The sequence below is a fragment of the Myxocyprinus asiaticus genome, chromosome 47, assembly GCF_019703515.2.
Source record: "Myxocyprinus asiaticus isolate MX2 ecotype Aquarium Trade chromosome 47, UBuf_Myxa_2, whole genome shotgun sequence".
NCBI classification, from domain to species: domain Eukaryota; kingdom Metazoa; phylum Chordata; class Actinopteri; order Cypriniformes; family Catostomidae; genus Myxocyprinus; species Myxocyprinus asiaticus.
In genome coordinates, this window is record NC_059390.1 from 4,950,967 (window position 1) to 4,969,943 (window position 18,977).

General features: G+C 36.2%; 1 protein-coding gene across 1 annotated transcript in view; it reads right to left on the bottom strand.

Annotated features, from left to right (window-relative positions):
* Positions 1-18,977, bottom strand: part of LOC127436478 (anoctamin-1-like) — a 78,151-nt gene that overhangs the window by 58,029 nt on the left and 1,145 nt on the right. The window contains exons 3-13 of the mRNA XM_051690663.1: positions 8,084-8,182; positions 7,684-7,841; positions 7,461-7,515; positions 7,162-7,213; positions 6,694-6,749; positions 6,563-6,610; positions 6,410-6,474; positions 4,899-5,033; positions 3,772-3,932; positions 1,770-1,852; positions 1,159-1,239 (exon numbers count right to left, since the gene is read on the bottom strand). Coding sequence (XP_051546623.1) covers positions 1,159-1,239; positions 1,770-1,852; positions 3,772-3,932; positions 4,899-5,033; positions 6,410-6,474; positions 6,563-6,610; positions 6,694-6,749; positions 7,162-7,213; positions 7,461-7,515; positions 7,684-7,841; positions 8,084-8,182 — 993 coding nt within the window. The remainder of the gene's footprint in view (positions 1-1,158; positions 1,240-1,769; positions 1,853-3,771; positions 3,933-4,898; positions 5,034-6,409; positions 6,475-6,562; positions 6,611-6,693; positions 6,750-7,161; positions 7,214-7,460; positions 7,516-7,683; positions 7,842-8,083; positions 8,183-18,977) is intronic.

Consider the following 18,977-nt stretch of genomic DNA (forward strand, 5'->3'; position numbering starts at 1 on the left):
CTATAAAGTTTTTTTTCCTAAATCACACCACCCTCCCCTCTCCATCACCGCATCTTTTGCTTCGACATTACCATGCAAAGCGCAGCCAACATGCCCCCAAAGCACTGGTGCCAAATGCTTAAGGACAGAGCGATGCATGATGGGAAGGCTATGCAAAAGGCCTACAGCATTTGGCAGCCCCTTCAGTGTACCCACAACCATGGCAGTTTCCATTTTTGCTCTTTTCAATAAAACACAAAGAATATGTGCATATATGCAGCAGTGCTCCAAAGCTGGAAAAAATATATTTAGATCTGTTCAAGTCAGCCATTAAAAAAAATGCTAAATCTGACTAAATAAAAATGAACATAAAGGTGATTACTACATGCATTATGAATAAACCAAGTAGAAAATCACTGGCATGAAACACTTTTTCCCTTCAAGCACACTGCAAAAAACATATTTTCGACTCAGTATTTTTGTCTTTTGTTCCAGTAAAATGCTTAAAACAAGATAAATTTACTTCAGAAGAAAAATGACATAATATTAAGATTTTATGCCAGTGGGGTAAGAAAAATAAACTTATTTCAAAGGGAAACAATTGTATTTTTTTTTTTTTATCCCATTGGCAAATAGTTTTAGTAAAAGTGTTTTGATTTTCATGAAAATGTCCTTGACATATTTAATCCCAAATCAAAAATATGAAATGTTCCCATTGATTTCAATAATGGTTTTCATTACTGTAACACAGTATTTTTTTTTTAATGTATTATGGTTGTTGTACAATGATTTTTTTTTGTCATAGTTATTATTATGATATACAGTATAAATACTTAATTTCAATATTATATCATCTTTTTCATAATGCTGTAATGAGAACAGCATAATGACCTTCTTTTTTGCATTGCAGTATGAGATTTGGGGGTAAACATAATTTTCATGAAAATAATGACAATGATGGTCCTAAAAATTTTACTTCATTGTCTACATGCAAAATATAATTTCTCATTTGCTTCTTTTGATTTTGGAGTAAAATAGGACCAGGAAATTTTTTTGACAGGTTTCATGAGAATCACCCACCCTGTTTTAAGGATGTTTAAATATTTTACTGGAAAACTAGAGAAAAGGACTGATTAACAAATTTATTTTTTGCACTGCACTCGAAAACAACTTGCCCACCTCATTTTTGCTCATCTTATTTTTCTTCTTCCTCTGCCTCTTCTGAAGGAGTATCGTTTCGTATTTGGGTCTGGGATGTTCCTAGAAAAACAAAGAGCAAATTGCTTTTCTCCTCCGTGCAAGACCCAGTGGACAGCCGGTGATAAAGCAGTTTCAAACCATTCAAAACGGTGAAAAATCCAGGGCAACACAAGGACACAACGCAAGGGCAGACTCAACATCTCAAAGACCAATATGTAAATCTCAGAAGAGAGTTTTGAATTTCAAAAACTAAAACCTTCGCTTTTTCCTGACAGGAGAGATTGCATTTAGAGAAACAACAAGTTGAGACAACAAATGGGTGATTCCATTGTTTGTCAAGACCACAGAAGGGTACATTCGCAGACAGTGTTTGGAGATAAACATTAATTCTAGCGGATAGAGATGTCACCATTGCGTCACACCATATAACAGTCAGCATTAGTCATTTTCAGTTTTGTGATGGTCAGTGTGGAGGAAACATTGTGTCACTGAAAATGGCCCTGTGATTCAGACTTGCATCTAAACACACTGCTGCCTTTTCTCTGGTTAGAGCTTTGATGTAATGTGACTGTGTACATGTGTGAACATACCTCCTCGTCCTCCATGCCCGTCAAATCCCAGCTATAGTTCAGACTGATCTGTCTGCGCTTCCAGTGCTCTAAAAACATTGCAGCTAAAAGAGAGTGAGATAGAGACATACAGTAAATGAGTGCTGACAACAAATAATGCACAACTGAATTTGTCAGAGATGAGCTCGCAAGAGAAACAAAAGATTATTTATATTGGGCCAAGTTTAAAATCCTAATGGAGGACAAATCACATCTACAAAACCATTAAATGGTTAGTTCACCCAAAAATTAAAATTAATTAAAATTCTCACCCTCATTTTAATTAAAACCCATATGACTTACTTTCTTCAATGGAACACAAAAGGTGATTTTAGGCTAAATGTTCACACTGCTCTTTTCCATACAATGAATCTGTTAATCTGTTATATGGTATATAACAGATTTGCATTTGTATCTGTACATATATAGAGAGAGAGAGAGAGAGAGATTTTTTTTTTTTTTGTCTTATTGTGTATTTCTATATATACTTATTTTTATTTTAAAAAATCATTATTGTCTCTGTCTTGTTGTTGTATTGCTTGTGCACTGGAAGCTTCTGTCACCAAGACAAATTCCTTGTACGTGTAAGCATACTTAGCAATAAAGCTCATTCTGATTCTGAAAGCATATAGTGACCAAGGGCTGTTAAGCCCCAAAAAGTATAAAAACAAGGGATGTAAATCGATTAATATTTTTAATCAAATGAATTACATAATATGCAGATTCATTAATTGAATTAATCACAATTAATCATATAATTGCTGAAAAAGACCCCCCAAAAGATAATTCAATATATAATCATCAAAATAATTATAAATATAATTGTATAATAAATACAATAATTGAGATAATTCAAAGAAAGAAAAAAAAAAAACAGCTGTGTGTTGCCTATACAGCTGTAGCTGCACTTGCTGCCCCCTGCTGACTGAGACTCACAAAAACATGAAGTGAATTGCTTTGTTTGTAGGACAATTACCGTGGCAATTAATTGCATTGATTTTTTTAATGTTTTATTTTTCTATTCATAATTTATCGTATTAACAAAATAAATCTACGGTCATAAAAAAACCATTATGTAAAAGGATACACAACTGCTTTATGTAAAAAACAGACTGAAATTATTCATGATAGAATTTTCATTTTTGGGTGAATTATTCCTTTAAATCCTCATCAGGCCAAAGAGCAAAGACCCAGACAATGTCATTGGATGACTAATTAATACATAATATCTCAATACCTACATACAAACAGATACATTCTCTCTGCACACTGCTGGAGGTCTCTGTATAAGTAAAAATGTATAGCTTCTGCTACCCCATGCAGGTGTGAAAGACAGGGCAGTGTCAGGGATTGAGTGGCTTCACAATGCCACCATCAGCTAGGCCCAGGAACAGAGACAGTGACACGAAGAGGTAATATTACTCTCTGGCCATTCAACATCTCTTCATCTCCATCACTATGGAGACTGCAGCACTTCTGTTCATTAATACTACCCCCTGCTCGAGCTATTCTCAAATTTAACAAGGCAGAATAACACATATGAGCCAGCACTGCAAGTCAATAAATATAGTACTAAACTGGGTAGTATCTAAACATTTTTACACACCTGTTCACTGTTTATTATTACTGATTTCTACATTTTAGAATAATCCAGCCTGATCTCATGAAAATGATGCAACTGTGCCTTTTAAAGGTTAATGCTCTATAGAGTTTTGTTTAGATTACAGCTCTGCACACTCTGGGCATTCTCTCATCCAACTTCATGAGATGCATAATGAGATGCTTTTTAAACAGTATTAAAGTAGTTCCTATGTATCTTGGGCATTTATTTTCTGCTCATCCATTACAAAATAATACAAATTTTAATAGTTTTGTAAAGCAATTTATACCATTTTCACTGGTAGTGTTTGTGAAAAGAATTGCACATCAGATATTTTGCTTGGCAACTATGAAATAAGACAATGCACGGGCTTTCAGGCCGTACCCCAGAGGGACATGAAGATGGCAAAGAACACGGTGGCTGGGTTGTCAAAGAGATGGCTGGCACGTGCTGTGCCACATGCTGTGCTCAGATGCCAGTAGTCACATGCCCGATCGCAGAGAGGACACATGGTGAAGTTCTGATCTTCATCACACATCTCCTGGCTGGCAGAAACACATACAAAACACACACACATGCTCAGACATGGCTGTGCCACAACCAAACTGAATTAATTAATTGTGCCCTTGATATGGCGCATCATGTTCATCTATCAACATGCCCCAATGTCTAAAGTATCAATTAAAAATGCAACACTATTTTATCTTGCCATGCTGGAAAACTGCACTGACAGAACAGTTCATCGCAGTCTCAAAAATAAAATCATCTGGCTCACCATGTACTTAAACCAGTACTCCTGACATAAAACACCACACAATATTCGCCTGGGTTTCTTCTGGGGCGTTCTCAGTTAAAACTTATGCTGAATGCATTTTTTGAACACGTTCAATTGTGGAATACATGAATCAGATGCAAACTATAAGAAAAATAAACACTATACCAATGTTGCTTGTTTCTAATTATCATTTATCAGTCAACTATTCTAATCGGCAGGGTTAAGCACCATTCATAATTAAATTGCCTTTTGAATTCCAATTCAATTCCTGGATTTGACTTGAGGTTGCAAACAGGATACAAACTTGAATTAAGGAAGCAGAATACAAATCAAATGAAATCTGTGTGCTGTATGGCAAAATAAATAAAATAAATTGATGGCTGTGTTAATGGTTTGACAGAACTGTTTATAGAAACATCTAATCAGTTGAGAAAAAAGCATATTCTATATGTCAGGGATATATGTATGATATATGCATAATTTGTCAAAATGTTAAGTTTTGTCACGAAACTTCCTCTGTTGAATTTCTCTGAATTGCAATTCTGCAATTCCCTGCCATTGCCATTCAAATTCCTATTCAACATCCTGTGAGGTGTAGCCAATTTGATTAAAATTCCAGTTCATGAATTAAAAGGGAGTCAATTCTTAAATTCATAATTTTGCCAAACCCTTCTAATCACATTCCGGTGCCACTCTAAACCTGTGTATTATGTCCACCCACAGTAGTGGTACCTACCTGGGTATGTTTGTTTCCACAGTTGCCCAACCATAGAAAAACACAATGATGCCCACCACAGATGCAGGGATCAGCAGTTGAGTATAGAGACCAAGCCAGGCAAAGTAGAGGCCAATCTTCTCCCCAAAGTACTTCCTAAAATGAAAGATCAATGCATAAGGAAAACATGGAAGTGTCTAGGTATGTACTGCATGCTTCAGTTAATCAAATGTTAAAGGTGCAATATGTAACAATTTTCATGTAATATTTGCCTTTTTTTTTTTGACAATGTGTGAACGGCTTGTAACGCAACTTAAAAAATGAGCCCTTCCCGGACTTCCCAGGTTGCCTATTAAAGCCTGTAGACTGAATTTCATGTGAAGGGAGCGGGTCGCTTTTGCCAGGAAAATCCAAAGGATGTGACGTTTATGCGCGCTCCCGAGAGATTTGCCTCAGTGCTTCTCTTCCGCGTCAACAGACAGTCTGCAACACTAGGTAACGTTATCTTAGAGATGGAATCCAGCAAACGTCCGGCTCCCACACAAACTCAGAGTAAGCCAAAAAAAAAAAAAAAAAAAAAACATTTATCTACTGAATCCCGTCTGGCTAAGCAGAAACTAGTGTGAACATCGGCAGGGCATTTGATTCCTGGAGGGATCTTTGTTCGATTTTGGGGATCAAAACCGACCCTGAATTGGCATCCTTCTTATTGGACAGGTAAGCTTACATAACTGCAAAGCATGTGAAATATAGTGCAATAAGGATTGATCTGTGTAATTTTAGCTAACTTGATCTTGCCAGTAACTGTCATAAACAATGTTAATCTGTAATTATTCAGCAAGGTAAACTACAATAACACATGAAATGAATGCTAGACAATGTTCAAGATAATGCAAAAAGCTCCATTCATTAGTTTAACGTAACTTGGTTATACAGAAAATATATACATTCTATTATTATAAAACAGCGCATCGATATATCAAAATTACAGTTGTGATGGAATCATATCAATACTGAATTGTGTCAATATGTAAAGTCTATTTTATAAACAGCTACTGTCATCATCCACCAAATTTAGCTAACAGCTATTGATAAAGCTGGCTAGCTAGCTAATGCCGACATAGGCTATCATATAAATGCAGTCAATGTATCATGCAAAGAAAAGTGATTACTTCAAACTACAGTCTCGCATATTCAGACCTATATCCACACTTTGTTTTAGCCCCATTTCAGCACTGGAGAGTCAAATATAATATACAGTCTCAAAGTTTGTAGTAAAACAATCATAACTGTGTAATTTTAATTATGCTACCTCATCTGTCAGCATGATGCCAGTGAATCACGTTGTCTCTTTGTACGTTACGTCATTGTTTTGGCCGATGCTCGCTCGCATCCCTATGGAGTGTGTGCACGAGCACGAGCACCAAGTAGCTGGCTGCAGTTCACTTAACGGCCACAGGTGTCATTAATAACAAGGGTTTCTGAATCTTACATACTGCACCTTTAATGTGTCAAAGTGATTTGAGGGTTACCTGATAAGATCAACAGGCTGATACTTGTAAAAAGCACCATATCTTGCCCATTCATCATGTAACAACTGAAACAATCAACAATAGACAGAATTTAATAATACACTACCTTGTGATTCATAATATTAAGCAAGCGGAAACATAATAGCAACGTACCTGTCTGTCATTCTTTCTCTCAGCTTGTCCAATGGGTCGAAAGTCACCCTGTATTCACACAAAACAGGTAAAATACAGGTATTTGGCTCAGAAAAAAAGGGGAGGTAAAGGAATCCAGAAAAATAACTCACATCATGCAATGGGAACGCTGAATCATAAACACCATTAGCTATTAGCATGGTGATACCTAGAAGGCAAAAAAGAGAGCACCTTAAAATACTCCACCACATAATTGGGAATAATGATTGACTGCTATGACTTTACAGTGACCCGACTTCGTTGCTTTTGGAAAACCAGCAGACCGAGTCCTCGAGGCGGAAGACAGCTGATATGTGGAACATAGGCTTTAATCAAAGTAATTAATCAGTCCTCAAAGGAACAACATGTGACTCTGGTGATTAGCCCTCAATTAATAAAGTAGCTCCACAGCAACAAGCTGGAAAGACCACTAGTAGCCATCACAACCTCCCCCCCCCCAATCTCCAAGTAGCCCCTGGCGGTCTGTCTGCCTGGTGGTACGGTCCAAGAGAGCATATCACCATGCCATCATCTGAAGACTATTTTCAGGATTCCCTCAACACTTCTCTGTGCTTACTAACCCATGGTTTGGCAGGTCCGTGTGCAGGCCGTGCGTCTGAGGATTTCATACACCTGGGAGAGAAAGAGAGAGAGAAAGAGTGAGAGAGATACAAGCAAAAAATAAAGCTGAAAATTGTTCCTGGAAACCTCTACGAGGAATTGGTTTCCTAGAGCATCGCCTAGTGAAGGCTATCTCCTGCTGGTAGCAAATAACTTTTGTTCCCTCTTGTATACCGTGTTCTCTGCAGAACAACCAAAGAACATGTATTACATTGTACCAGGCCATGAATCACATTTGCACCAGGCAAAACACACTCACTATTCGACTCCTTGTGGCATTGTCGAAGAACGTGTCCTTTGAATTGATGTTGTACCTAAAAAAAAAAAAAAAAGCCCAAAGTCCATGAGTCAGAAATAGTAGTTACAGAAATTCCTTTGGAAATGAATAACAAAATCTTCTTTTATCCTTTAAGGACAGGAAATCCCAAATGGCCCCTGGTGACATTTAACCCCAAATCACCCCAACTAAGCAAGGTTCTCACAGGTGGAGCTTGTCCCGGGAGAAGCAGTGTGAGAGAAACTTGGTCCGGCTGTGCTCTTGCTCCTGGTGGGGGACGTTTGGTTGAAATGGTTGATTTATCTTCCGCCACACTTCATTCATGGTGGCAGCCAGACCGTTATCTTCTCTCAACTCAAAACTCTGATTGAGACACAATACCATATTTCACTGTAAAAATAATCAACAGGGACTTTAGCACAACAAACAGAACCAACAATTAGCATTGTACATTTCCCTCTCTCCCTTAAATACATCACAGACACACTAAATAATGCATGCAGGGACTTCTGAGGGCTTGTGGAGAAAGCACACAAGGATATCCCAAGAGAGTCAGGTCTGTCTTGAGACTAGCAGAGGGCTCTGTAGAGCCTGCTTCATCTCACCTTCTTTGTGGGCACCTTGATCTTGAGAAACTCTGCTTCTCTGCTCAACACCTGCCAAGGCGCATGAAGCCGGATGAAGGCATGACCATGGATCTTGTTCTGGGGGAAAGAATTTAGGAAAAATGTCTTCAAAAGTCAAAATCCTGCACCCATGTAGGGTTGGCATCATTTTATGAATAAAAAGCACAGTTATGCTACCTGTCAACTTATCAATATTACAATCAAAAGCAACAGACATACTTAACCTCAACACATACCAACTTTGGTTGAGTTCAATAAAGACAAGATAAAGTTTTAACCACCCATATTGCAAACAACTCGCATGACAATCAGTAAGATTAAAAAGCATACCTAAAATAAGTTATTTCTCATCTCTCTGTGTGTAAAAGGGCATTTATTCTGTGGATTTCTAAAAAGTAAAGTCTTGTTAAAACATTTTTAACACTCTCATAATTTTTTTTATTTGTCTACAGTGTCCACTACAGTGAAATTTCCACCACGACTTAAATTCTGTGTTTTTGTTTAATAGAATTCCATAGTGGAAGTGATGGAAATTACATTTTAGCATTTTTTTTTTTTTAATAAAATGACTACTTAGGATAGATAAAATGCAAGATATGAAAGCAGCCTTAGCAAGACAAATAACGCACAATTAAATAATATTTTCATACTTTTTGCGTAATTTGTCAAAATTACAACTAGATTGGAAATGACACCCAAAATAATTTTCTGCTCAAAAGTTATATCTACCTTGAATTTTCTTTGTTTTCTTCAAATATAATTTGTCTCATATTTCATCTTAAGCATGCTCTTCACAGACACTTTTGTCAACTTGGTTAACATGTACACTTACTTTTGAAAAAAACTTTAAGAGGGCCAAAATTGTTCGGTGTGGTGGAAATGATGCCACAACTCTGGGACAATCATAATTAAAAAAAAATAAAGACAAATAATTTTCACACAATAAATATTTAAATGCTTTCATTATCATAGTTTTAAACATGTAATAATTTGTATTTTTATAATGGATTGTCATAGTTTAATATTTAAAGGTCTGGGTCTGGGAAAACCGTAAAATCTATAAATAAAAGTCATTTGAAAAGTACTAAAATAAACAATGAAGGCCTGGTAAAAAAAGTTTCCAATTCAGTTTTAATGAGACTTTCATAAAAAACAAACAAATAAATAAAAAGTTACAACTGGTTAATTTGAATGAAAATCAAACCCCTGGAACATCAAAATGCCAGAAGTTTAAGAAACATTAAAAAACAAATGGGAAACACGCTTACAGTAATAAACGAACAATGGAAACCTATCAAAAAGCTGGGCTTTTTCTGATGCTGGTTTAGATTTAGCACCCAGACTTTATTTTTAAGATCAAGTGGCGACCCACAAAGAGAACCAAAATTGTTTATCAGAAAGAAAATAAAAATGTCAAACAAGCTGTCCATGTTGGCATCTGCCTAATTTGGGTAGATTCTACCAATTGACGGATAGATTTATTCCAAAATACTGCAGAGTTTGATTGAAAGCACAACCTCTGACACAAACCACAAAAGACATGAAGTGTTTTCTTCTCCCTTTCAATAGATGATAAGCACATTCATTTTGCAGTCCTAACTATACACGGTTATATGGTAAGTTGCAAATTTATTTATTTATTTTGCATTTAGCATTGTTGGAAAAGACCACCAGTTGAGAACCACTGACAAATCATCCTTTTGAGGTTGGACAATTAATGTATGTGTGTAATGATTATACTTGCATATTTATTTTAAACCTTTACACAATGCTAGGCTTGCATTGCATTACTAAAAAATGTTTGTTTTTGTTTATAAACACTGTGGGATGAGTCTAAATAATGGTCTGTGGTAATGGAAAGCATGCCACAAATGCTCATAAACGCTGGTTTGACAATAACCAAGAAAATTCCTTTAAGACAGTATCAATGTCTATAGAGTGGCAGATCGTCATCAAGCCCATCAGAGAGTCCCTAAAGAGGTACTATATATATTACATCAACTTGGAGGGTATGGTAATAATCTCTTTCTGCAAGTTGTAGCAATGAAGCCGATCACCGAAGCTCCATCCAGCACATAGAGAGATGGCAGTAACTGTATCTGTTTGACAGTGGTCAGCCAGGCCATCTAGAGAAGCATGTGTTAAGAAAAGGAAGATGAAACTGAAAGAGAGAGAGATGAGATGAGAGTGATGAGACAGAAAGAGATGATGGAAACATGAGGACATCCACAACATGTGCCCCCTCTACACACACACACACACACACAAACACACACACTCACAAAGGAGAGATAAAAATAACATGTGGATCTGAGATTGTAATTAGTATTTCATCTCAGCAGGGTAAGGCAATTAGGTCGATTTGAGCACAGTCTGAGCGGGAGCCATTGCTACAGAAATCGGCCGAGACTGACATTTAAGGGCATTTGAGACCAGTGTTAGGTGTAATGCATTACTAAGTAATTAATTACAATAATTAAATTACTTTTTCATTGAAAAAAGTAAAGTAAGGGATTACTCTTAATTTTTCAGTAATTTAATTACAGTTTCTTCTGATGTAATAGTGTTAAATACTCTACAGACTATAGAACAATTCTTTATAAAACAACAGTGAATTTAAAATAGAAATTTAACATCTAATGTTAAAATGTATGTTTTCTAATTTAATGCAGCCCCCTTAAATTCTTTGGCCAGTTCATGAATAATTTATTTGATTTGATATGATTTATTTGAAAGAATTAAAAGAACAATTTCATGCCTATTCTTTTTCATCTGGTCGAGGTTGATCAGGGTTTTAGAAAGTAATTAGTAATAAGTAATGCAATTACTTTTCATACAGAGTAATTAATACAGTAATCTAATTACACTGTAGATAATGTAATTAGTAGTTAGTAATTAATTACTTTTATTTTTATTTTTATTTTTATTTTATTTTTTTAGAGTAACTAACTGTGATGAGGAGGGCTTGGCCGGACCGTGAGGGTGCACGGCCAGCGCTGAGTCACCTAATCAGTGGGAGAGAGTGATAAAGGGAAGCCAGAGATGCCAGTTAGAGAGAGAGAGAGAGAGAGAGACACGTGGCCACTGTGAGTGTGCGTCTATGTGATTTATGTTCAGTTATTTTATGTCATTAAAGTTATTTTGTCTGTTCTGCTGGTTCCTGCCTCCTCCATGCCCATCCCTTACCCGTTACATTTACCAAACACTGTTTGAGACCCCTGAGTGGCCTCCTCGTGTCAGGGTGAACCCTGTATTTGACATTTGGCATAATTAAGTAAAGCAAACAGCTGAGAAATAATATCTCAGTGTGGCAGCAATCTCAAGATGTGGATCTGGATTTGGACATCCTGAGAGGTAATGATGATTCTGATTGTTTGTATTGACAGCAGTGATGCAAAAAAAAAAAAAAAAAAAAAAAAAAGAAAACGTCTACACAAACCATGCACACTTTTTTTTTTATACAAAAAAGGTGTTTCTTCCCTAGTAATGCATGGCACTTACAACGGCAAGTTTGTGGATTCAATTCCCAGTAAACATACTGATAAAATGTATCCCATGAATGTACTTTAAGTTGCTTTGGATAGATGCATCTGCTAAATATATTAAAAGAACTAGACACTAGTTAAACTAGTTGTTGACAAATACGTTTGTCCAAAATTATAAAAATAAGAAATCTTCAAAAAATTGGTTGGTAACACCACCCAAGTTTGAATTGGTGGCCGAATTTTTTTTCAAATATTAATAATATTTCAAAACAAAATTGTTTCACTTGTTATTTTTAAGAAAAAACTAGGGCTGTTGATTTAACACGTTCATTTATTGTGATGAATTATATAAAAAATAACGTGTTAAAAAATGAACGCCAATTAATCATGCCCTCTGATGCATACATGAATTCCGTAATAAAAGCACATGTAAACAGTACATCTGTTTTAACAAGCCACGTCAATAGGTGGCAGCACCCCTCAACAAAGCAGCACAGCCACAGAATGGGAACCACTCACTTAAAAGGATAGTTCACCCAAAATTTTAATTCTCACATGATTTACTTACCCTCCTAGCATTCCTGATGTGTATGACTTTATTTCTTCTGCAGAACACAAATTAACATTTTTTAAATAATATTTCAGCTCTGTAGGTCCTCACAATGGAAGTCAAAGGGTGCCATTTTTTAAGCTCCAAAATCCACATAAATGGAACATAAAAGTAATCCATATGACTCCAGTGGTTAAATCCATTTGTTCAGACACGATATGATAGGTGTGGGTGAGAAAAAATGTCATTTTAATCATAAATTCTCCTCTCTGCCCAGTAGGGGGCAATATGCATTAAGACTGTGAATAACCAAAAACAGAAGAAGAAGAAGAATGGGAAAGTGAAATTGAAGTGGAGATTGACTGAGCAGGGAGGAAAAAAAAAAAAAAGGACTTAAATATTGATCTGTTTCTCACCCACACCTATCATATCGCTTCAGAAGATCGTCTGGAGTAATTACATGTTGCTCTTATGTGGATTTTGGAGCTTCAAAATGTTGGCACCCATCCACATGCATTGTATGGGCCTACAGAGCTGAAATATTCTTCTAAAAATATTCATTTGTGTTTAGCAGATGAAAGAAAGTCATACACATTTGGGATGGCATTAGGGTGAGTAAATGATGAGAAAATTTTCATTTGTGGGTGAACTATTCCTTTAAGAGGAAGCACAACAGAATACAGGAATCTTGAGATGTGATTTTCAAAGTTTCCACTCCTTTTAACCTAAAAATGCAGTGTTTATGATGCTGAATACCAGTGAGAAGCTCCAAATGTGTCTGTCTGAGGCACGCACATGTATTGTACATAAAGCGACAATTAAAAATAGTGCAGACGGAATGCAAGAATCTGATACATTGACAAACTCAATGCAAAACAGATTGCCAACAACTTGTAGGCTTGTTCAATGATACGAGAATAAAACAAACAATATATTGAGTTCTTAAGCCACTTTTTGTATAGTATAATCAATGCTTTATTCATCTGCCACAATAATGCAATTTATTTTAAACTGAATTACAATCCTTATTAAATATTTACTATAGGCCCAACATATTATTTGTAAAAATCTTTGAATAATTATGCATTTTTATATTAATAATTTTTATTTGCGGGGCCTTTCTCAGCAAATAATGATGTACTTATATGTGATTCATTGCAATTATTCGATTAATTAGTCGGCATGCCATTTAATTAATTCGAATAACATTTTTTATTGATTGACAGCGTTAGAAAAAAAAAAACTTCTCATGCCAACATTTCTTTTTTTTTTTTTAAAGAATTTTAGCTTTTAATGAGACTTATTTTCTACTGTCTCCGGACAGTTACACCATTTAAATAAAAAATACTTTAACCTCCAGAAAAATATGAAAATTATTTTGGACTCATATTAGAGGTGTATTCAAGTAATTGTTTAGTTTGAATTGCATTTTTCATGTATTTTTAAATAACTTATTAGATCTGGGCAAAAAAAAAAAAAAAAAAAAAAAAAAAAAAAAACCTCATTGACCTTAAACTTTGCAAATTAATGGCAAATGACCCTAAACTGTAGGACTTCGAACCACATATTCTCACCGGTTTTTGTTTTTATTTTTATCATCTCCATAGAAAAGCACTGTTATCCATCAGACTGGGCTGTTAAGACAAAAAACATTGCTAGCACTGCCACTGAAACATGATGCCAGCGGCATAGAGTGTCCCCTTGAGCGTTAAGTATTTTCAAAACAAAACTTCACTCCCTATAAAATTAATCCTCCAAGCAGCTCAGGCATAAGACACCAACATGAGTCAAAGCCTATTCCACAAAGGCTGAATGCAACCAAAGTTATTTGTGACCGTGTATCTGTCTGGGTGACAGTAAACTGCAACAATGTGCTGAGATAAGATTGTGAAGACTGCCAGGTGAGACGTGCTTCGAAGGTGTGACTTGACCCCGTGTCCCTGTTCAGACTGTCTGCAATCAAACTTCACTTACCAGCTCAATAATTCACAGAGTCTGAACACAGGTATTTGTAGCAGTCACAGAGCACACCTCAAAGGTACCACCCCAGGCAAAAGATTACAGTTGAAGTCAGAAGTTTACATACACTTAGGTTGAAGTCATTAAAACTCAGTTTCATATGAGCAAACTAGTTTTGGCAAGTCGTTTAGGACATCTACTTTGTGCATGACACGAGTCATTTTTCCAACAATTGTTTATAGACAGATTGTTTCACATTTAATTGACTATATCACAATTCCAGTGGGTCAGAAGTTTACATACATTAAGTTAACTGTGCCTTTAAGCAGCTTGGAAAATTCCAGAAAATGATGTCAAGCCTTTAGGCAATTAGCCAATTAGCTTCTGATAGCCTAATTGGAGTCAATTGGAGGTGTACTTGTGGATGTATTTTAAGGCCTACCTTCAAACTCAGACCTCAGAAAACATTTGTGGACCTCCGCAAGCTGGTTCATCCTTGGGAGCAATTTCCAAATGCCTGAAGGTACCACGTTCATCTGTACAAACAACAGTACGCAAGTATAAACACCATGAGACCACACAGCCATCATACCGCTCAGGAAGGAGACGCATTCTGTCGGAGATGAACGTAGTTTGGTGCGAAAAGTGCAAATCAATCCAGAACAACAGCAAATTACCTTGTGAAGAAGCTGGAGGAAACAGGTAGACAAGTATCTATATCCTCAGTAAAATGAGTCCTATATCGACATAACCTGAAAGGCTGCTCAGCATGGAAGAAGCCACTGCTCCAAAACCACCATAAAAAAGCCAGACTACAGTTTGCAAGTGCACATGGGGACAAAGAACTTACTTTTTAGAGATATGTCCTCTGGTCTGATGAAACAAAAATTTAACCGTTTGGCCATAATGACCATCGTTATGTTTGTCGGAAAAAGGGTGAGGCTTACAAGCCGAAGAACACCATCCTAAGCATGAAGCATGGGGGTGGCAGCATCATGTTGTGGGGGTGCTTTGCTGCAGGAGGGACTGGTGCACTTCACAAAATAAATGGCATTATGAGGAAGGAAAATTATGTGGATACACTGAAGCAACATCAGCCAGGAAGTTAAAGCTCGGTCACAAATGGGTCTTCCAAATGGACAATGACCCCAAGCATACCTCCAAAGTTGTGGCAAAATGGCTTAAGAACAACAAAGTCAAGGTATTGAGTGGCCAACACAAAGCTCTGACCTCAATCCGATAAAGAATTTGTGGGCAGAACTGAAAAAGCGTGTGCAAGCAAGGAGGCCTACAAACCTGACTCGGTTACACAACTTCTGTCTGGAGGAATGGTCCAAAATTCCTGCAACTTATTCTGAGAAGCTTGTGGAAGGCTACCCAGAATGTTTGACCCAAGTTAAACAATTTAGAGGCAATGCTACAAAATACTAACAAAGTGTATGTAAACTTCTGACCCACTGGGAATGTGATGAAAGAAATAAAAGCTGAAATAAATCACTCTCTACTATTATTCTGACATTTCACATTCTTAAAATAGTGATCCTAAATGACCTAAGACAGGGAATGTCTTCTACAACTAAATGTCAGGAACTGTAAAAAACTGAGGTTAAATATATTTGCTAAGGTGTATGTAAACTTCTGACTTCAACCGTATGTAATGACACCAATGAGTTCAACAGTTTATTTAGGCTTGTGAATGTGATTTTAAAAATATCAGCTATGCATTGGCATTCAGACAAGACAGATGAAGATATGAAGTGCTTTTTTGCAGTGATGATAATTATAGAACAGGCGAGTAGTTACAAAACTACAAGTTCATCTTGTCGCACAGGGGAAAAGATGCTGCAGAGTACATTATCGAACTGTAATAACTCCAACCATTTAACTCAGCATTAGAAAAGTGGGAATAAATCATTTAAAACAATGCCAAATAGACAATTGTAGACAGTTATATTTAGAGCAGAGATTTGCTCCCGTCTACGCTAGGTTACAGTTAATTCAGTGTGCTGTCAAAGGCCGATTCTCAGCTCCTCGGTGAGAGTAGACAATCACTACTATTACCAGCCTGATAATCTTACTTGGCTTCACACCACAAGTGTTAGATTCAAATCACCCTACAGATACTCAGTGCAAAACAAAACGCAACAAAGTAACTTTAACCCCAAACACAAACCTAAACCTAAAGTCTAACCCCTTACACAAACCTTAAACCTTACCATTATTTTAATAGGAAAGTATCTTTTAGGTACCACGGAAAAAACATCAGGGTTTGAAACGAGATGAAGGAAGCCTACTACAGGTTATTGACTTACAGTGGTGCTTGAAAGTTTGTGAACCCTTTCAAATTTTCTATATTTCTGCATAAATATGACCTAAAACATCATAAGTCCTAAAAGTAGATGAAAAGAACCCAATTAAACCGAGACAAAAATATTATACTTGGTCATTTATTTATTGAGGAAAATGGTCCAATATTATATATTGCATACTGTAAGTAAATATGGAATGAGTAAGCAAATTTGTTCACAGACATTTCCTTTCTAAAAAAATAAAGATTTGGATAGGAGGCTAGCCAAAATTTAATGCTTTATTGTATCAATTTGAAATTCGGTTTGTTGATTCGTTGGTCTCTATATGAATAAAAGTCAAACATTTTCATGTCTGTCAATTTCGCCATCTCGTACAATTATTACAAGATGTCATGAGACCAAAAATGGGTTGCAGGTCTGTTCTGATGCTAAATAATATCAAATGCAAATAATAAAGTGCAACTAACCAACTAGTCATGGATAGTTAGGATAGCAAAACAAATAGGCTCAATGACTTTTAAAAGGGAAAAGAAAACACTTCCCTTTGTTGCTGACGTCAAAGGCTGTACATCAAATCTAAACTCTGTATATCACATTCATTCATCTGTCACTTGGTATTATGGCTAATACTAATACAACATTCTACCCAGTATTTGTTCAATGTGTTAGGCTTTTAAATCACTTCTGCTGTTGTGTATTTTCAAATTTGCCTTTTATTTCAGCCTGTCATGTTAGTACTTTTGCATCTCGTTGAAAATACATTTCATGTTTGATTTTGAGGACATTTTTGGTAGTTCTTGTTCAATAAACCATTTTGGTACTGTGTTCGTCACTTGATATTCAATGTAAAATCAGGATACAGAAGTGTTTTAGATTAGACAGTAATGAATGTCAATTACTGTAGCTTTAAGGAGTTTGAGAGTTCACCTGATTCCCCAGATGGAAGATAAAAACAAGTTCACTAGCAACAGATGAAGAGTTCATTTGGGACTATTAATCTGTACAAATACACTACAATTACTTAATAATGGGCCATATTTAAGAGTAATGGCTTACATAAGAAAATAATGATACTTAGATGAATACCCAGTTGGTCTGATGCCCTGTGAAATGGTAACACTATCCAATAAAAGAATGCACAGTGGAACCTGGAAAGACTCCTGGATCACACAAAGAAGAGTAGCCCACACACACATCCACAAAGTCGACTTTGATACAGTGACTAGTGATCGACCGATATGAGTTTTTTAACGGCCGATGCCGATATCCAGAGAGCAGGGTGGCCGATAGGCCGATACAATGCCGATATATCACACAATTCAAATGTAGAAAATAACAAACATAAAATTAATAAGAAATTAATAAACTCTCATTTAGCACTATATTTACTCAATTTCACACTAAACTAAAACTTAGTAAAATAAATAATTAAAATATGTTTATATATATATATATATATATATTGTATTTTTTGTGTTGCATTCTGTTTAGTCATCAAATTTTAGTAATTTATTTGCGCATGAAGAAATTGTTAATATATTAGGAAGAAGGAAATAACAGTACACACAGTAGTCCAGCAAACATGGATGGCATGTCCACGTTAGCAATCGCATTTTCTAAAAAAATACTGAATCAAACCATTTGTACATACAGTGCATAGTAAATAAGAGATTTACTTATAGTGCACATGAAGCGGTTTTAATTTGAAATAGCGCGAGCAGCAGTCTCCTGACAGTTTAAATGGCCTGGGTCGCCTGCTTGGATTGTCACGGACTGACCGTCATGATTTGTGAATCAGAGGAACTTTTGATCCTGTTCCTGAAGGTTTTGATTCTGGCTGATAGAATACACGCTTAAGAGGAAGATATTAGATGAGCGCTCGATGGGAAGAAAACGCTGGATTTTCGTGAAGTTCGTGAATTACATCTGTTTAAATGAGATATCTGAATATTTGTAGATGCTACATAATAGAAGTTTTATTGATATTTGCCTTTTATCATTAGAAAAGTTACAGGGAACAGTTGAGGAGAGACTGTTAGAATATGTGCTTCAGAGGAAGATTAATGAGCGTTCCACAGGATGCTGGATCTGCCTAAGTTGTGTGAGTTTGGTTTATTACATCTGTTTAAATGAGATATTCGCATATTTGCAGACAGTATATGGTATTAGTTTTATTGATATTTGCCTTTTTATCATTAGACAAGACAGTTAAAAGTTACAGGGAACTGTTGAGGAGAGAGAGAGAGGGAGAATGAAATAGGCAAGTACTTTAACATTATGAGCTCAAACGCGTCTGCCGCGGCTCTGATATGCAGACCGTTTAAATGACACTGTGTTGCACACTGGTCTATTATTGTAGTAACACAATGGCACGTAACAACAAAACGAACCATGACTGGTTGTTCACATGTCTCTGTCGCTTCACATGCAAGCAGGCGATTCTCAGCGCCCTCAAGAAATAAATCAGCCAAAGGGGAAAATGTATCTACTGATAATTACAAATGTCAGAATATCGGCCAATTTATCGCCCTCTGCGATATATCGGTCGACCACTAACAGTGACACACAGA